The sequence below is a fragment of the Phoenix dactylifera genome, chromosome 17 (assembly GCF_009389715.1).
Source record: "Phoenix dactylifera cultivar Barhee BC4 chromosome 17, palm_55x_up_171113_PBpolish2nd_filt_p, whole genome shotgun sequence".
NCBI lineage: Eukaryota > Viridiplantae > Streptophyta > Magnoliopsida > Arecales > Arecaceae > Phoenix > Phoenix dactylifera.
The window spans coordinates 2,805,015-2,826,535 of NC_052408.1; the positions used below are offsets into that span (position 1 = coordinate 2,805,015).

At 38.5% G+C, this 21,521-nt stretch overlaps 1 protein-coding gene across 1 annotated transcript; it reads left to right on the forward strand.

The window, feature by feature from the left end:
• The first annotated feature begins 2,772 nt into the window (after positions 1-2,772).
• LOC103724094 (MOB kinase activator-like 1A) lies at positions 2,773-19,156 on the forward strand. Its single transcript, XM_008815246.4, has 7 exons — positions 2,773-3,016; positions 5,648-5,696; positions 6,378-6,486; positions 6,759-6,852; positions 8,415-8,548; positions 8,693-8,856; positions 18,661-19,156. The coding sequence occupies exons 1-7, from the start codon at positions 2,994-2,996 to the stop codon at positions 18,733-18,735; spliced, it is 648 nt and encodes a 215-aa protein (XP_008813468.1). The 5' UTR covers positions 2,773-2,993; the 3' UTR covers positions 18,736-19,156.
• Positions 19,157-21,521: the final 2,365 nt, after the last annotated feature.

A 21,521-nucleotide genomic window follows, 5' to 3' on the forward strand; every position in this document is an offset into this window, starting at 1 on the left:
TCCCCAAGAGGGATCTGCGTCAACGAAAAAGAAGCGCCCCTTCCAGCCGTGAATGGAGGTAGGAGCCTCCTTGACGAGGCCGCACCCTCGCCGCGCCGCAAAGCACCACCACTCCCCAGAGGCACGCCGCAGCCTCCTGCTCCACTACTCCCTGCAATGGTTGTATCTGGCGCTGCTCCACGATCCCCTGTAACGGCCGTACAAGGCGGAGCTCCACTACGCCCTATCATGTCCGTACCCAGCGCTGCCCCACGACGCCCTGTAACGGCCGTGTCAGTGGCAGCTCCATCGTGCCCCACGATGACGAACCCTCCTGAAAAACCCCCCAGCCTGGCATATATGCGGCTGGGGGGAGAAGGGGGGGTAAGCAAGAACTTCCAGAGCATTCTCCTACTTGCTACTATTATCTCTCCTTCTCCTCCAATCTCCTCTGACTTGATCGTCGGAGGGCCCCCACTACCCCAGTGGTGGTGCGAGGCTTGCTTGCAGGTTTCCCGGTGGAAGGTGGAGCACAATCAACACCAACCAAGGCAACTCAGACGGAATCCCGTTCACACCGCTGTGCCAATCGTTCTCGGTTTGGACCACCAGCAACAGCCCTTGATACAAAACTAAATGTATTGTAAATGCATGTATCAGTTGGGCAAGAAGCTAGGGAACAAGAGGAAGAAGTTCCCCACTGCCAGCTGTAGATTTTTGGAGGCGTATCAGGGCTGTGCCAGATTGACAGGTGAGTGGGAGTTTGTACTTTGCACCATGAGCACATTCCTTATTCATTTTCATGAATGTTGCCAAGTGTGACTTGATTCCACCTGAGCTTATTGATTAATTATTGTAGTAGATTCCTCTATAGTCTTGATTCTTCCTGCTTGATTATTCTGTACATGCATTTGAGGGAACATTGAGAGGAATTACGAGGAGTTGATGAGTAATCAAATTGATTCTTAATTGTGAAATGATTTCTTTTGTAAATTGATTTCATTTCCTCTATTTCAAAGATTTGTAGAGCCCTTTTTAGTGGTATATTGAGTTGCATTGCACTTTCTTGACCCTCACTCCTAACCCTGATGTTAGTTATGATTGGGTCGTGGCCGAGTGAGTGGTAGTCTTGATTATGCTCCTTTTTAGTAGAGTATTGGGAGGATGCATTATGGCATTCATGCATAGCTTGGCAGTATCTGCAGGACACCTATAGTCGATGGGGTTGAACATCGGCCTTTGTGCACATAGTAGCCTTCTGGGTGGGCGGAGCCCAGTCCCTTCCTAGGGGGGACACGGCCCTAGGCGTAGGATCGGCCGGTCCTACGACTTATATTCTGCTTGCCGCCGGGCATAGTAAGACCCCGCGAGGTGCAGTATGGCTTTCCGCGGATGTAGAATTTCCGAGATGTGCCGTTTAGTATGTAGATGTGAGATGGATTTCTGTTCTGGATACTTGCCAGTATTTACATGATCAGTGTGGTGTCTTATCCTGCATATGCATGTGATAGTGGGGAGTTGTTGCTGGTTCGCCTGGGGCGTAAAACCCACCTCCCGACAGCTGTAGCATTTACATTATCGATATGGTATCGTATCCTGCATATGCATGTGACAGTAGGGAGTTGTTGCTGGTTCGCCTGGGGCGTAAAACCCACCTTCCGACAGCTGTCTAGTGATGATTTCAGCATATTGATACTTGATTTGTATGTTCCAGCATTATGATCTGTTGAGCATATTAATGAGTAGCATATATGTTTACTTGATTAATCCATATATGCTTCAGATGAGTTGATATTGATTATGGTGATATTGATGATTTACTTCATATTCTCTATATTGAGATCATGTTCATCTTGTTATTGATCTTGAGATTTCATCTCGAGCCATGATTATATCTGGTCTCATGTGCATAGTACTCTCTACTCCACTCACTGAGTATTCATATACTCACTCCCCAGTTTGGTGTTTTTGATTGCAGGGCAGGTATTGTATAGAGAGGAGCTGGGTTAGAGATTGCCTGCTAGCTGTGCCGCTCCATAGTATAGTATAATGTAGATAGAGGTTAATCCCCTTTTGGTGTATTATAAACCTTCTGTTGTATTTAGTGTATAGTTACAGTCATAGATCCTGTTGTGGATATGGGTTTGACCATGGATGGAATGGGAACCAGATTTTTATACAGTTGAGTTATATGCATGTGATGATGTATTGATATATATTGTCCAGGTTTGTTATGTGACAGGTTATGTGATTGCTGCTCTGACAGGTAGCGTTGTTGTATGTAATGAGATAATCCTGACAGGTCACCATAGGAAAAGTGATCATTTGTGCATGCATCATGCCAAAATTTTCAGAATTTATTGATGATTGATAGGTAGTAGGATTCTACGTGGTGGCTGGTGGCCTTATGCCTACCCGCACTCTAGGACTGTCGCGGCGGCCTGCCGGTAACGGGGCGGGGGTCGTGACAGAAGTGGTATCAGAGCAAAGGTTAGAAGATTTTTTAAATATTAAGATATTTGATAAAAAATTAAAATAATTTTATAAATTTTTGAAAAATTTTAAAAAAATTATTAAAAAAAGGGCTCCAATTTGGTGCCTTTTGGGCTCAGGCTATGCTAGGGACAAGTCGGGAAGCTGCTCGCACTCACCCAGCTCCATCTTCTGGTCTCTACAACGTAAGTTTTCGTGCGGACACTTGCTGTCCTCCCGACACGCGCATTAATAGACGAATGAGATAGCGTCATCGCAGAACGTGGGCGGTAATCCTGGTCCCGCGTGGAAACTCTTATGCGGGCGTAGTTCTGCCTAGCCTCGCCCTGCCGGAGGTCGGGAATGCCTCCCGGCTTCACTCCTTTATGTCGTAGGAGTTTGGGCCGGGAGGGATCGAAATTGAGCGAGACAGCGAGCGAGTAGCGAAACAAGGGCGATAGAGGGAACCAAGAGCGCGCTTTCTCGATCCCGATTTCTATCTCGATCTCGATCTCGATCTCGTCGACCAAACCCAATCGGCGATGAGCCTCTTTGGTCTCGGAAGGTACCATCCGATCCCTTTCTCCATCTCGTCTCGATCTCCATCTATTGTTTCTCGATCTGATGCTGGGTTCGAGAGTTCTTTTGTTTGTTTTTTCCTGGGGTTTGATCCGTTTCTGCTGCTAATTCTTTCAATACTCTTATATTTTGATCTCTTTGAAAGTTCACAAGCTTCAAATTTAGGGAAGAAATTGGTGCAGAGAATGGAATAATAGTCCCAATCTTCTTGCTTCACTTTCACATTTGTGCCATTGACAACCTTATTTGATGGTTTGCTAAATTTTTAAAGGGGTGATTTTGATTCCTTGATCTCAATTAGAAGTTAAAACTTAAAACAGCGGAAGTGCTGCTGATGGTTGTGCTGATTTGGTGAGTAGTTGATTACTTCTTCTTGTTTATTTTGTTTTGGGGGCTTACTCCGTAATGAAATGTTTTGCGATGAAGTATAATACATATGTCGAGGTTCTTTGCTGTATTGAATGCAATTGATGAAGCACATCGAATCTTGGCCTTGGAACTGGATGGTTAGTTAATGAGTATCTTACGCAGGAATTATAAAACAAAGTAGTTGGATGAATAATATGTTAGGTCTCTTTTAAAAATTTGGCTTTGGAACCTGGAAAGTGGAACTCAGGGAGATTGCATGGCAGTTTCAAATTGATGTTTTGATAGTATGAGGGGCAACAACGTACTGAAACGATTAAGAAGGTAATCAAGCAACATATTGTCAAGTGTGCTCATTTCGGTTGCAGCAGATGTTTAAGAAAAAAAAAACAAAAAAAAACTAGATTGGAATAGATTTTTGAATAATAACACTGGGATATTAATCTGGGACTGCTGTATAGAATCAGATTATTTCCGCAATAATCTACTTCTTGAATAAAGGGTCATTTGCCTGGGTTGCAGGCCCTCTACGGGTAGGATTTTCATTCAAAGTGCAGAGATCAGTGAGGGAGAATTTGCTCCCAAGCCATTGTAGAATTTGCATCTCCTTTTATTGAGGCAAAGGAGGATCAATGTGTTTGAGATGCACTTTTGAAGTACTATGCTTCTTGGATACTTGAGACATCTTGATGTGTGATCAAAGCATGATGAATGAAGTGCATATGTGATTATGGCAGGTTATCCAATTTTAATTAATACTCAGATGTCTAGATTGTTTTATTTTATTTTATTTTTAGCTCATCCAGTTATTTGTGGTCCATTTGCCTGCAAGGTTAATGACAGAAAATGGAGATGGGAAGAATCTCTTTATGCTATAGCAAACATTTCTTTGGCTTTAATAATGGGATTTTAAGATGTAGATGCAAGAAACATTTGAGTTCTGGGACATCAGGAATGTGCTACCAACAGATTATTATTGTTGGAACCTAATGGTTGGTTCCTTGATGATATTTGAAACATTTAACCAACAAGAAAGCAATATATAATATCAATCGCTGCGCCATCTTTTGGCTAGGGCATTTGGCAGAAGTAATCCCTTATTGGTAATTGCATTGTTCTCTGTTTAAATGCAAAGGTTAATTTTTTTAATGATCCATTTCTATTTAGCGTTCCTTCTTTTTTTATTTGCTGAGGACATTCATGTTCCCTCTCTCTCTCTCTCTCTCTCTCTCTCTCTTACTTAAATTACAAAAATTTTAATGGTCTCACACTCTCACTCACCTCTACTCCATAAAACTGACAACCTTTGCTGCGTGAACTGAGAAAATGAGCAGTTAAATGCACACATGAGCATGAGATTATGTAGGAAAAATGGCTAAATGAAGGCATTAATTCAATTGTTTGATAAGATTAGGAAGATAGAGTAAAAATGAATCAGTCAAAGGAAATGCACGAGTAGCCTAAATGGATAGTGTAATCAACTACCATTTGTGATAGTTTAACTATGAGCAAAATAGGCATGGAGATGTGCCCCTATTTATAGCATTTAAGATCTTGTATTTCATATATTTGATTTATATATCATAGTGACCTTATATTTGTGAAGAAATTGGTTGTAGCGTTATGACATTTTCAGTTACCCATCAGGTCAACAGTTTCCAAGAGAAGTCATATAAAAGAGAAAGTCTATCCTCATCAAAAGTGTTTTACTAATTCTGTCTCTTGTATAAGATTATGGAATTGGAGTCTCTAGATAGAAATGACAGGAGTTGCAGTGGATCTTCATAAAAGTGGCATGAAAACTTGGAAATTTTGAATGTGGTTTTAATATATCATATTTACTTACAAAAGGATTCTTTCTGTATTTTTTTTTGAATACTACTTGTTTGGTGCATTATTTAGAAAAACCAAGGGAGAAAAGTCTCATTTTATGATTTTATGGTGCTCTTCTCTACCTACATTTAGTTGAATTACATTGGATATCCATGCTGGATTTTCTTTTCTTTTTTATTTTTTGATTAATTTTGATAACATAAGTTTTTTCTAAATAATATCTTAGGATGCAGCTGGTTAATAGACATTCTGATTTTATCTCCTTTCTTTCTGTTGGATACATGTAAAAGAATTTGGATTGAAAGTCTGGCAGTGATACTGCTGGATCAGCGAAGGTTTTAAAATGTATGACTGAAAATTTTTGGCTTTTAGCTCTTTCCTTGTACAATTCTTCTTATATCACTTTCCTCCATTTCAGGAACCAAAGGACATTCCGACCAAAAAAGAGTGCGCCATCTGGTAGCAAGGTTGGCTCTCTAACGACATATGATCATTTTGTTCTTCAATTAAGGATTACATGACTTAAACTAGATTTAAAATGTCAATTTATATCTTCTGTTATTATTTTTTTGTTTCATTTCTGATTCAAGGACTTGCTACTTTGAGAACGATTTCTTGTATTATTGCAAAATTATTCTCACTTTATTAATTTAGTTTTAAGTTTTGGATAACTATACTTCTTAAACTTCTGCCAGTAATGCATTTTCGACTTCTTTCTCTGTATTTTTGCCTACTCATCTCTTATTCCGTGAACTGGGTGAAAAATTTGTGAATAGAAAAGGACTGAATTTCTAAAATCCTTTATATTTTTTCAATTGTTTACAGAAGTTATTACCAAATATAATAAACAATTGCTTGGGCTTATATCACTTTGCTTACCATACCCTTCAAGAAATAATGGGGCAGTAGAGTGATATATTGGTTTTGCATCTCATTTAACTATTCATTTTTTGTGAAAAATGCTAATCTGAACTTTAAAGACAATTCTTACTAATGACAACTTCATGCAGAGGTAAAATCCTTTAAGCTCACTTAACATTTGTTTTAATTTCAAAAGTATATCACAGCGTGCAGCAAAAATTATTATAAGTCTATGTAGGGAATTTTATGATGATTTCATAACTTTTTGCCTTTTTTTCCATATGCAGGGTGCACAACTCAGAAAACATATAGATGCCACTTTGGGTAGTGGAAACCTTAGGGAAGCAGTAAGGCTTCCTCCTGGGGAGGATTTCAACGAGTGGCTTGCCGTCAATAGTAATATTCTTTCTCTTGTTGAATTTGGCTTTTCTCAGCATATGCTCCCTTTCTTTAAATGTCCTCTTTTATTTTCTTTTTTTTTTTCCTTTGGGGATTTGTTTCAATTGATAGAAGTACTGCCTTTAAGTTAGCTCACTGAATAAGTGAATGGATGCAGCTTAATTAAATGTTTAAAGATAAGTTGTTTTGGTTCCATTCCGTCAGACTTTTCAAGATTTTGATGCTGGTCTAGAGGCTAAATCCTTGTTTTTGGGATGTTTGTTATTCAGCTGTGGATTTCTTCAACCAGGTGAATCTGCTCTATGGCACGCTCACAGAATTTTGCACACCTGAGAGCTGTCCAATGATGACTGCAGGGCCAAAGTATGTTTTATCACTTTACTGGGAACTTATTTTAAGTTGATATTGAAATTATAAAAAATTAGTGAGGATTGTCACCTCCTAATGTTTTTTACTTTTTATTGCCTTGTTTGACAACTTTGATGTTTGAATGATTATTGTGTTACTTGTAGTCATGATTGATGCTATATGTTATGCCTTTAATCTCGATGCTTCGACATTTCAAAGCAGTTTCTTTGTATTCTTATCATGGTGGAATATCATATATCTCTGAGTGGAGTTAGTACCATAACTTGCACCACAGGAATCAGGAAACTTGATTTATATGGTTGATGCTTTGATTAAGTAAAGGTTAATTCCATGTTTTGCATTTTTAAAATCTGCTTCCAAGAAATAAAACTGCTACTTCCTCTCTATTTGTTTTGTTCTCTCATGCTTGCTCTACAAGTTATTCATAGTTTAAGTCACTACCAAAATGCTCGTATATTTCTTATAATTAGACTATGGAAATTGAGTATATTATTTCAAGTTGGAACATGTTGAAATTAAGACTTCTCTAACATAACCATCTGGCATTCATGTGAATTGATGTTTATCAATTAATTTACATTTTTCTACACCTTTACATTTTACATCATATCTATTAATTCAACAAAATCATATATTAGATATAAACTTCCTTGCCTATGTCATGAATTACTTGAGCTTCTTTCTTCTGTCCATATTTTGTTAATACATTTTTCATCAGCTTCTTTTTCACTTTTTCTTTTTTGCTTACATCCTGTAAAATGCCACATTATCTTCTTGAATAAGCCTTACAATGTCAGGGAACTGATTCCATTGGTACGTTCTTTATGGATTTTTGACCTCAAGATTGGCCAACTGGCTGTAGTTTGTCCTCCTTGTGTGACTTATGACTTCTAGTTATCTGGATTATATTCTTATGAGTTATGACAGTTAACATTTCCATCCCACTCAATTAATCTTTTACAGATAGAAACTAAAACATAAATCATGCCTTATTTAGTTATTTCCAAAAGTAACTTCCTAATATGATCTCTTCTACCATTATCTGTAAATGCTTCCCTGTTAAGACTCCCAGGACCACATCATCTCTAAACAGTGCATGCTTCGTATTGATGTGGATGGCCCTTAGACAAAGCAGCAAACTTTATGACCTATAATTTTGAACTAGATTTATACGAACCGGTTTGCTCTTTCATGCAGTAACATTATTCATATACTTCAATTTTTATGCATCCTTTTTCATGTCTTTCCTTCGAGTCACAGCTTTCTCAACTCGAAGGTTGTGTATCAACATCTAGAATTTTTCTTCTGTGGTGAAACTTCGTAAATTTTATGTCATAGACTGTCCTATAAGATGTAATGCAACTGAAATAGCAGATGATTGTATGACCATGTTTAAGTATCTTATTGGTTTCATTGTTATATATTAAATGCAAAATGTAGGATGATTTTTGTTCTTCACTGTAATCAAAATTAAATAACAGAAGCTGTTCCCTATATATAATTTCAATTGCATGGATGCATAATCAATTCATACATATGAGAGGGAAATTATGCAGGTACGAGTATAGGTGGGCTGATGGTGTGCAAATAAAGAAGCCCATAGAAGTTTCTGCACCAAAATATGTTGAGTATCTGATGGACTGGATTGAAGCTCAGCTTGATAACGAATCCATATTTCCTCAAAGGCTTGGTAGTATTTTGGAAATAATATGGATGCAAAGAATTTTATATCTCTTGCAGTGGCATTTACTCCAGATAATTGGGATAAGGCTTAGTGGACATGGTTATAATTATGCTCTTCCTCATGTTTACTTACTCAGTCTTTTTTTTTTAGGAACACCTTTTCCTCCAAATTTTAAAGAAGTTGTAAGGACTATATTCAAGCGTTTATTCCGCGTTTACGCGCACATATACCACTCTCATTTTCAGAAGATAGTCAGTCTCAAGGAAGAGGCTCATCTTAACACCTGCTTCAAGCATTTCATTCTGTTTACATATGTAAGATTTCTTACGTGCTAGTACTTTTCTTTTATGAATATTTTATAAGTGTTATCTATTTGAAGTTTCTGATAGCACTAGATAAGGTCTAGACTCATGTTTACATGCACATGTACTTTACAAGTTACGTATTTCATATTGTTCAGGGAAGCGACGTATTGTTACTGGTTTGGTTTGTAAACTAGCATATGCTGTCTGTCACCTAAAAAGAATAAAATGTTGCGCTTACTTTCTCAGCATATTATCTTGCAAATACTCACTATGTGATTGAACTATATCATTTATGTGGTCAAGCATGCTGGGATGTTATGATTTTAAATGAAGATTCATGCTGATTCAGCAATTTCCCCGCTTCAGTGGAACTATTGGTTACCTGTTTCTTGAAGTTTGATCTTATTTCTGGATTTCATCTAAGCCATCTGCCATATGTATATATTTCTAAATTCAAATGTATGGCACCAATAGGTTGGTGACTATATAACTTGATCTAGATAAAATCTTCTTCAATTTCAAGCTCGTATCAATGATTAAGTTAGATCAACATACTAATTAGTCAGATATTTTGGTATGGTTGTCTTCTATATCGAAATGAAACTGTAGCGTTTTTTCTAGAACTATCTCAATGGCTCCAAGTTGTAGTTTTTTGATTGGTTCTGGTTTGAGATGGCATCAACCTAATCTGTTTAGCAGCCTTTCATAAAGACAACTTCCCCTGTTAACTATGTAGTTATGAGGCCAAAAAATTTTAATCACTCGTGGTCATTGGTAAGTCAGCTTAAAATCCTTACCTTCTGAACAAGAAAATCCAAGGAGATGAAAGGTAGTAAAATTCTACAATGTAACTTTAGAAGATAATTGGGAATGTCTTATGGATTAAATTGTCTGTCAGCATAGCTGTTTTGGAAATACTTTCTGTTCTAATGCCTTTATGTCACATGGAACCTAAATGATATAAAGTTATAAACTGTGTGTTGAATGCTAGCTGTATGCAAATGTTCGGTACACCACGGTGCCATTGTGTGCCAAGAACTAGCATGCATGGTACATACTATGCCAGTGCTACAGGACAAGTCCTCACTTATCAAATTTGGACTAGTTTCTAGACCCTGCTGGAAACCATGGATTGTAATTACATTGTCATGCTAGTCTGTGCTCTATGTCACATATCTTGCTGTCAAGATGCAGGCATGGTTAGGGCGGCGAGTCCCCCAATATTGTGCATATCAGTCTATGCTAGTGTTGCTAGTCAAGACACTGACATAGACCAGTATGGACTGATATGAATTTGATTTTATTATTATTTGCCTTAGCATGTGACCGATGACATAGCTAAGCATTTGATTGACATGATATAACAAGGTATCCTCAATACCAGGATTAGATCCGTTGGAACGAGATAGTATCCTCAATACCATGGTCGGTGGAGCCATCTTGAACTGTCTAGTTTGGGGCATATCGAGCTGTATCGGTGGCGGATCGGGACAGTTCTGGCAATGAAAATGAGAACCAGCGACGGAGGGGGAGAAGGAGAAAGGAAAAGAGGAAAAGAGAGAGAGCGGAGGAGGGAGGGAGAGGAAGAGGAAGAAAGAAAGGGGAGGTGGAGGCCAACCGATGGTACTCTATGGCCAAGATAGTTCAAAACTGCCAAAACAACAAGAATAAAAAGAAAAAAAAATAAAAAAATAGTCGTTCCAGTCCATCCTACCCATCCTGAGTGCTGGAAGCAACCAGGACAGTCGATACATCCTGGTTCAAGAGAGAATCGGTGTCTACACCGTCCCAATCCTATTTTCTATCAAAACAATATGGTATTGAGCAAGAACTGTTGTACCGGTACGAGGCTCCGGACTAGTTGCCCTATGGCACAGGTCGATATGGCCCCATGTCGTTTCGTGCTGGGCCTGTACCGCACAGTAGAAAAGGTGGGAAAGAGGAAAAACGGAAGAAAGGAAAAGAGAGAGAGAAGAGAGAGGCTGTGTGAGGCCGGCGGAGGGCCAGCGGAGGGCCGAGGAGTAGGGGTGGCAAAATATGACCCGACCCGCTAACCCGACTCGTATTCGACCTGCCATAAACAGGTTCGGGTTTGGCCTAAACAGGTTCGGGTCATAAACAGGTTGACCCGTTTAACCTGTTTATTAATTGGGTCGGATGCATATTTTAGATATCTAACCTGCCTAACCCGTTTAGAGCCAGCCCAAATCCAAAAAAAAAGCCTCCTCCTACTGTCTACTCGGAGCTCTAAACACGCTCGCCAATGCTCCAACGATAAGATGACTTATCGTACCAGACTGTTTATCGATTTGACATGAGTAAATACTCTTTAAAACAGAGCAGCTCAGCATGTCTAAGGACTTCCCGAACTCAACATTGATTGCTGTCAATTCTCATCCTCTGACACGTCTTTCCGCAATTCCCTATCTGCAAGAGTTTTGATTAAATATTAATGACACCCATTTGCGTGTTTGAAAAGGTAAAGCTTGAGGAAGTCCATAGCCTCTATGAGACTGTGAGTCTATGACCATCCTCCTGCCGTCCATAGCCTGTGACTGTCCTGCCGTCCATAGCTGGATAGCCCATAGGACCATAAACATAGTGCGTCTTCTCCATCCGCCATTCCGCCGTAGTAACTAGAGTCCAGCTGTCCATGGGTCTAATCGTCTAGAGGATGGAGGAGTGAGGACCAGAGCGAGAGCAGCGTTCCTCTTCTTCTTCGGATTTCGGTTCTTCCTTCCGGCTTCCTGTTTCTTAGTTCTTTCGAGTTCCATCCTTCGCCCATTTGCCGCAACGCCATCTTTGGGCTTAGGTTCTCACTTCTCACTCCTCCCCGTCGGCAGACTCGGCACTCGGCCGAAGAAAGTGACGAGAAGCCAGATCGAGGCCAAAGACAAGGAAGTTTGAGAGACATCGAAAGAGTTGGGAGCTGGAAGAAGAGAGCATGGAAGGATGTGCAGGTTGTTTTTGCTGCTAGTTCTTCATCGATGACTTCCACTATTGCTTCAATCACTAGAGCGAGGGAGACTTCATAGAGGGAGCAGGGTGCCAGAGGTTGGTGGGAGACGCAGGGTGGGAGGAGGCAAATGGGGATGGGAGAAGTCATGTTATTATTTAATATTTATTAGACATGGAATGGTAAACGCCAGCAAGATTATAATATATAGTTAAGAGGAAAAGAGGGGAGGAGAGATTTATCTTTACGGGTCGGGTAAACAGGTTAAACAGGTCGGATTGAGTTGGGCAAACAGTACCTATTTATTAAACAGGTTAAATGGGTCGGGTCGGGTTACCTGTTTATTAAATAGGTCAGGTTCAGGTTGTAATTTCTGACCTATTTAAATAAACATGTTGGGTTCAGGTTTATGATTTTTTGACCCGACCTGCATCTGACCCGATCCGTTTATGTCCGACCCGACCCGATTGCCACCTCTATCGAGGAGCCGTTGCGCCGAGGCGGCGGAGGCCGGGGAGCCGCCGCACCGAGGCGGAGGGGCTCCGCCTCTACTCTCCTATTTCGACTCCGCGCGGCAATCTCCGTTCTCCGCCACCTCCGCATAGCAACCGCCTCCACGCAGAGGCGGCGGAGGTTGGAGAGCCGCCGCGCAGAGGAAGCGGAGGAGGGACTCCGCCTCCGATCTCCTATTTCGACTCCGCGCAACAGCTCTCCGGCCTCCGCCTCCTCCGCGCAGCAGCTCCCCGGCCCTCCAGGATTAAATGGAGACATGGCCTGTTACCGAGATTTAAACCATTGCTGGTGAGTCTTTGATTCAAGAACCATTGAATTATGAACATTAGGAGATAAGGGTAATATCAAAGATTCAATTGACCATGCTGGTTTATGTGCTTGCTAGTGGCTGACAAGGTATGTGCTCTGCCGATACACTTGCATTGCTGACATGGGCCATATCACGAGAAAAAGACTTAGTAGGCACATGTCTAGACAGGTCTATACCCTGCTGCAACGTGCAGTGGATCACTGCTGGCATGGACTAGCACTTGTATCCTTGGATAATAAATACACTGAAGCAAATACTCAATCAATTTTCAACTTGACTAGGCAAGTGCAGCCACAAGCCGAGTCTTTATACATTTTGGGAGCCAAACCAATTCAATACTTGAAAATTAATTCGGCCTAGCTTGCTTTAAGATGACAATTGATCTTGTAAAGATTCTGAAATAGTAAACTAAACAACTATGCCTTGTTCAGAAGGACAATGTGGTGGCTTTGAACTGGCTAAATGTGTTGATGAACAACATAGGACCTCATAGGTTGTCATGTCTCTGCCAGTTGTTTAATCCAATATTATTTATTCCATGCAAGTACTTTGATAAATTTCATAAGGATTCTTCTAGTGATTTCAGCCTTACATCAGGGTGCTATAAATCTCATTGACAGCCTGAAATTATTGGGCTTCTGCATTTCTCTTTTGGTCAATATTGTAGGCATAATGAGTTCATTTGAAAACTATTATGAAATTAACAGCTAGATATTTATTTCTATTTTTTCTCAATGTTGTAGAATTTAGTCATATACATGAGTAAATGATTATTGTAGTACATATCATACTTAGTATGGAAATCATGCAATAGTGATTTAAAATTACATATGCTAGACACAACGAGATTCCTAAAATTCAGATATGAAGATAGGGGAGTCAAACATATGTATGTTGATGCAATGTGGTATGAGGGGAAAAACACATGGATAAAAGGATGTACACTATCTTGCTAAAAATTTATTTCACTATAGGAGATGGATCAATTGAACATACTGATAGCTCACATCTGCAATCCAATCACTTCATTCAGTTCCTAACTAAAATAGGATCTAGACATTGTTGAAGCAATTACAGGAATAGTATTTGATAGTTAGCTTGTAGCCCTTCTTTGTCAACCAATCCTGGTCCACATGATAAGACCTTATTTTCTTATTTTCTTTTTAGGGAGAAAGAATTGGCGAAAAAGCCCGATTTAGATTTATAAAGGGGCCAACTATTCAGCTAGTACTGAATACAAATTTATGTTGTATTGAGACTCATGAGAATATTAATTACTTGCACCTGAATTTGTATTTAAGGTTCATATGCCTTAACTGGACAAGGAGTCCTCGAGGAGCCCAACCTCTTAAAATCAACCATTATTCTTGATACATCTTAGGGGCTGCTTTGCCTAATTCATTTGTGCTAAGAGAAATATCTATGTATAAATCAAAGATAAATGTTTTGGAAGGAACCAATCTGTTTCAGCTGAGGCTGAAATGATTCAGCTAGTTTTCATAAGGCTGCATATATGGTATGTGACATGGTGCCTCCTAACTGCACTGTATTGCCAACATGCAGTTACAATTTGCGGTCATTGCATATGGACCTACAAGGTAGTAACCTAGCATTGTGCAGCTGCTATATGCCAACTTAGCTTATTAGGCCACATGTACTACACATCCTTATATGGTTCAGCACAGGTGGAGTGGTTCATACTGATGGAAAGGTTGGATATTGGTTTTAGACAGGCCTGATATGGGTATAAGAATATCAATTTGTTAATTATGTTATAACTATTGCTATTATGTATTAAGTACCTGATAGTAAGCTTTAATTGTTACTTATTGTTATTAATGTTGCTACTGAATATTACAATCATTCTTGTTCTTTTTTGTTTTGTTTTATTTATTTTTAAATAATTAAAAATACTAACCACATACACACCCTAAACCCGAATTGCATATTTGTATTTTTTTTGTGTGTATATATATGTATATGTATATGTACATGTGTGTGTGTATATATATATATCCACAGATGCGGCCTGCATATGGCTATGCTTTATGTAATCCCTTGACCGCCTGCATACTGCATCTGCCTTCTAAAGCACTAGTTTCAACAATATTGGCCCATTTGGATCCAATTTCATTGGTTTCAGCCAGTTTTGACCGAAACTAATTGAAGAAAGCTATAGATGTTTTTTAAGCACTATTTTGGTGTTTACAATCATATTGTGGTTATTCCTTTATTAATTGAAGTATACTAGTACATTGGCCTGTCCCAAGCTGGGATGTGAAGGGTAGAGGACTTGATGTCAGATTGACATTTGGTTGTGAATAATATGTCAAAAACTATGAAATTGATCTGAATTTGAAGGTGAATGATGATCCATAAAGCCGATCTTAAATCATTGGGAAAAGGCTGAATGGTTATGGTTATGATTGCACTAGTTATAATGCATATGTAAATGCACATGCCAGCTAAAGATTTCGGATGTAGAATATGTTTTTAAAAGATTAAAGAAATTAGACTGCTTAGGATTAGATGCATATTAGATTCTAATATTACCTTCTTCATGAAATTGTTTGAGATTTATTTGCTGTATTATGTTAGATAAGTTCTCAAGTTTTGCTGGTACCAACAAATCACTATGAATTTGCCTTCTGGAACACATGGAACTCTTATCTTGCATAGAATTCATCATAGGAATTCCAACTTGAGGAAAGTTTTCCTTTTGACCCCTTGGAGTCCAGCAATGCCCGAATCTCTTTCCTATATAAGTTTTAGCATGGTTTAAGTCTTTAAAGTAGGCATCTAATTACAGTTATTACCGGAATTGAAATGTTGAGAACTATTGCTGCTTTTGTACAGTATTAGGAGAGGCTACAAATGTTAATTTTTGTTAATTTTGTGTTCTTTTTCTTGAGTTAAAGGCTGAGATAATAAATGAATGTGAACTTCGATGGTTCGAGGCCTCAAAAATGGCCTTTATTACAACACATTATGAATACTAAGGCGAACTAAATATAAGGCAATTCAAATAAATAACTTATTTTCTACATAAAATAAATATAACATTCTATAATTACATGCAGTTGATTAATAATCACTTAGCCTTCAAAAATACAATAATTTAATATATTTGGAATTTCTACTAGAAAATAAAGAAAATGAATTTAATGCAGTCAGTTGTATAAAGCTTCAACTTGCTAACTGTGATGAATTCAAAGGAATTGAGAAATAAAGAATATATATTCATAGAAACAAGTGCCAATGTTAAGTCTGGTACTGTCGAAACTATACAAATACAGTATCTACATCAACAAAATATACTCTTAAAATATTATCTGATATCTTTTATTGTCTTCTTGTATTTTCTCCTATTATCTCAAAGCCTTTTACTTTTTTTTCTTGATTTTCTCGACTGAAAATTGAAACTTGTAGTGGAACTTGCAATACTGCCAAAATGTGAACTCCATAAACCTGGCTGAAACTGAAACCAAGATTTGAAATTCATCTAAAAGTTCATAAAATGATTATTTAATTTGTTCAAGCATCCATAAGTTGGGAGCATATCAAGACCTACACTATCAGGGTCGTATAAGACCACCCTATTGGTTAGAGCACTTAACTGCTGATAGAAATCCTTTCTAGTTACATTATTTAAGTTAAAGTATGCTCCTTTGCCTACTAAATCACAAAATCACATGTTTGCCATTCGTAACATTCAACACCTTTCGACCACCCAGTGCTTGAGCACTCTTGCTTGGATGGTATCACCCCTTACCACTTCAGCAGGGGCTGGGGATTTTATTGCAGTTAGTCAGCCCCTCGGGGGTAGGTGGGTATGGGATAGAAAAGGTGGGGATTATCCGGGATTATCCACTCCTAATCTCAAAAATAGTAGAAAAAAGTATCATTCACCACTTTTTGGTAACTTATTATGCTTGATGTGTTGCGTACCATCCTTAGATATTTCAGCATAATCACACAGACACTAGCTTTTAAATGCACATGCGGTACATGGACATGGGCACTTGCCAACTCTAGAAAAATTCACAAAACTACGAAAATTCACATTATCATGGATGAATTATAATGTGCGCTATAACCTTGAATCATGAGTTGGGATTAGACTTTTATGTCCCATATGCTCCACTTATTCAAGTGAATATGCTTGATTTGTCATATTCATTAATCCATGCAAGTTACTCTAACTGAATGATTTGAATTTAATGATAGAGAATTTACTTATTACATTTAATGTAGACTTGCTATATAGGTAACAATGAGGCTTGCTAATTAGCCACCTGGTAGGTTCCTCAGTGTGATATGTGATCCACAATATAGTGTAGTAGTTAGTATTATTTTATGGATTATAGTAATTTAAGCTATTGCATATTAAACTCTGTTAAATGACCTATATATAAATTCATTATACAATAATTAGGTAGTTATTGACCAAGTATCAATATCAAAACTTGTGCTGTATTTGACTGTTATATATCTTGTAACTTTCTTTACCTTTTAGATTTTCCGAAGATCCACTCTTAATGTATCTCCATGCTTGCATAGTTTATAGCAAGTTTATGTCAACTGATGGGGTCTCTGTGTGCGCGTGTGTGCTTGTTTTGGTGTGTGAAGGAGTACCTTTTGCATGGTAGCGTTGTCTTTGTTTTTCCTCAAAATATTATTTCCCACTGTTTACATTACTGTTCTTCAATATTTTTTACTGAAGCATCTCTATTATTGTTTCACCTACAATTGTCTAGGCTTTTTATCTTATGGACAATTATGCAAATAGTGCAAACTGTAATGAATGAAAGATGTAAAAAGCTTTCTTTTTTTTTCTTGCTAAATGAAGTTCAATCCATAGGAACTCTAATACAGTTTCCCACCAGGCTCAGCCCTAATGACAATGAGGAAGTTAACATGAACAGGATTGCACAATATACACTTTGTTATAAGAAACTTGAATTCATGTAGTGCATTGGATTAAGTTGTGATATGTCAAGCTTTGGAAAATTTTCCTACTGACTCTCAACAACAGTCCTCGATGAGGAACTACCAACTTCCTGGCCTGGCAGTAATGAGAAAATAGGGGTCTTTTTATGAACCTAAAAGTCTTGCTAGCTAATAGGGGACCTAACTTAATAGTGACATGGTGTAAACTTGTGAACTCAGGAATGACCCTCGAAAGTTTTTCTGTGTACAAAAAGAGTAAAGAAGCAAGGTTTGATACAGGTACTGCATTTGTTGCAGAGGCACACATTATGAGCAAAGCAGCTAATTGTAATGAAATCATTTTACCTTCTGGGATGCCTCAAAAATTAAATTCAAGGTTTAAAGTACAGCTATACCATGGTCTCGAAGTGTCTTCTTTCAGCCTCATGAATTTCTTTCCTTGAATAGAATTAGTTAGTGAAAGAGTAGTTAAATCTACTGGAGCTACTAACACAGGTGGATTGCTCTAAATCAAAAGGGGTTTGCCCTTTTGCATGTGGGAATGTTCCTATAGATACTAAATCTTGTGTTTTTATTAAACATCCTTTTGAAAATATTTCCATGTGGCCTCTACCGGCATTCGACCCTTGAAGGTTTGCCTACCCAACTAACTCATTTGGTCCTGTCAAGTTTTATTTTCAGTAGATCCTCTATTAACTGATCTTTATTTCTTCTACAAATTGGAACAGTTCTGGGGAACCTGACCCTGTCTGAGTCCAAGTTTCTAGCTGAATTGGCTCATTTTGAGGTCAGATCTGTACTTTGCATAGGAGACGTGCATAGAATCAGAAGCTTCCTTTAAGCTGTAGTTCCTTGCCAACCATTGGAACCATGAATTCTGCAGAGGACAGCATATTGCATGTCATTCTATTTTCATTAATTTCATGAATTTATGTTACTGGTTGGTGGTTGCAAACTTTTATTACTGCAAGGTGCATAATATGTTATTTCATTTGAGCTAGTTCTATATTTGTGGTGTCATGTACCCGATACAGTCGATTCAAGAAAGTTCTAGTTTGCTGACATTTGTATGTATTTGATGCAGGAGTTTGGCTTGATTGACAAGAAGGAGCTTGCTCCACTTCAGGAGCTCATAGAATCTATAATCGTTCCCTATTAAAACTGACTGTATATCTGGAGACGTTCGTAATGCCTCCACCAATCTTGCTCACGGCCATGAAAACAAGGTGGTGTCTATAATTTTCCTGATATAATTTCAGGACGCGCTGGCTTGCTATGATGGTAGTTTGGATCGTATCAAGAATTTCTTTTAAATAATATGCTAGTTCCTGGTATATCTTTATCTTCTATGTGCTGAATGATGTTTATTTGATAATGTTTCTTTCCTGCCTCTCTGTTACCATTTACTGAAGGTTGAAACTTGGTTTGAATGCTGTCAAGGACGCAGGTAACCGCAACAATAGTCATCGTGTGAAATTAAATGATTCATTGTTTGCTTTTTTTTTTTTTTTGTCCTTTGGAGACAGATGTAAACAGACCGCAATGAATGGCAGAAGATTGTTTCTAGATAGTTTTGCTCTTTGAATTTTTGTTTGAGCGGAAAATAGCTAATGTGAAGGATTGGAAATAGTTGGAGTTTGGGGTTTCTGTGTGCATTTTATGGATTCGCAGCTGTTGCAGCATGCTGGTTTGTCTTGTAAGAAAGTTAAAATGTGGAAGAAAAATCACAATATGGCAGGCGAGATGTCAAAATAGATCTCAGAAGGCTTGTTTTATATTAAATCCGTGCCATAATATTGACGAGGGTATGCTAACATGACTTGTTCCAGGTGGTTTGCACCCATTTCGGTGGCAGTGCATGCTGGGTAGAGGTTTTGAGTTCAATTTTGCGAAGTGGCATTCCCACCATATTTGAGGAGAAAAAAACACTCCATTTACTTTTGGGTGCCTTCGAACTACAATTGTTTCCATTTGAGCTTATTCAAAATGTTAGATTATGTACCAAAAAAAATGTTAGATTTAGAGAGGGGTGTTCAATTTTGGTACTGAAATATGCTTTAGGAATAATGTACTATTTCATCTCTATACCTCGTCCTCTCTATTTAAAAGTATCATTTTGTGGTCACTACTGATGTCAAGATGATGAAGTTTGTTCCACGTTGACCACATTTTATAGACCTTTTTTAATCGCATTTCTCCGATGATTAGTCAACCATGGCTATTTTCTACTTCCGCCAATTTAAAATAGTAGAATTGAGGCTGCAAATGGTTAGGGTTAGGACGAAGGCTGTCGTGATGTTGAATGCCTTCCAGAATTAATCTTGCCCAATCAATATGATTGGGTAACGACAGCTTCAATTTGCAATTGCCAAGAAATTACATGGTTCCAGCGGCATGATTTCATTAATAAAGAAAAAAGAAAAAAAAATTATTTCTTGGCTCAGATCAGATAATATTTATGTTTTATTTGACTTCGTTGGTTATGGCATATTGGCAAAATTTTTCTACTTGTAAGTTGTGCTTCGCCAAGATTGTCCTCTTTCTCCTTATCTTTTTTGCTATTTATTTTGATGTTCTGTCTAGATCTAGAGTAGCCACTTTGGACCAAATGCTAGAGGTATATTGGCCTTTTCTAGGGGCTCAAGCAACCCTCTTCTTTATTGATAATTGCCTCCTACTTACTCAAGCTAAGATTATGGTGGGCTGTTGTATGGTGTCTGGTTAGAAAGTGAACCAAATCAAATTGCTGTTTGTTTTAGCCCTAAAATTAAACCATAATTGAAGAATGCAATTAAAGAGGCGCTTGGAGTTGGCGAGTTGGATGGCTTGTGGAGATACTTAGGGGTGCCAATTATAGGTCGAAGACTTAGGAAGGCTGAATGTGAGACCATGAAGTAGAGTATCAGAAAGAGGTTGGATGGATGGAAAGCAAGGCTCCTCTCAATGATGGGTAGGGTGACCCTAGTGCAATTAGTGCTCATATCTATCCCTATCTACCTCATGACTAACACTATATTGCCAAAGTACTTCTTACTAAAGTTGGAATAAATATCCAAGAACTTACTCTAGAGAGCCATGGGAGAGGTAAAGAAGGTTCATCTTGTTGCTTAGGATAGTGTGCGTTAGCCACTTTGGGAAGGAGGCTTAGGGATTGAGTCGCTAATGACCAGGACGAAGGTGATGTTGGCCAAACATGCTGCTAGGTTATCCTTGAGACTGGCATTTTGTGGAGCATTCTGATGAGAGCCAAGTATGGGACTTGGACTGCTCCTCATATTTCTCAGCTAGCTCATAACAGTTCATTCATTTGGAAGGAGGTATGTGCCCATGCTTAGATTGTGTTACAAAATATTAGATGGTCTATTGGTGATAGCACGTTGATGGAGGTGTTGAATGATGCTTGGGTGTCTCATATTCCTTTGGTCCAATGGCCAACCACTATCAATCAAGAGGCTAATGTGGGTTTGAGGGTTTGGGACCTATTTCTAATGGGAGAAAAGAGGTGGAATACTCCTTTCCTTATCCAACAATTTAGAGATAGGTTGGCATGCAAGATCTTATCCATAGTTATTCCTAGCCATGATATGGTCGATAGGATGTTGTGGAGACTTACTTACAGCTTTAAGATAAAATCTAAGAATCTCTACATGCTCTACAAGCAAGGGCTAGTGAATATGATAGATAGCGGATGGCTTTTGAGGCTAGGGGGTTCATCTTAGAGTAGCGTTTTTTCTACAAAAGATTGTCTAGGGCTGGATCCCATGCTGTGAGGTGCTGGTTAGAAGGGGGCTAAACATCTCCCCTTATTTTGATTGCTATTTGATTATAGATGATGAGGTGGAACATGCCCTCTTTCAGTGCTTGAGGGCAATGCAGGAATATAGGTTATCTAACATATTGTTTACATAGCTCAATAACCTAGAAAACAACCATAAACAGGCACCA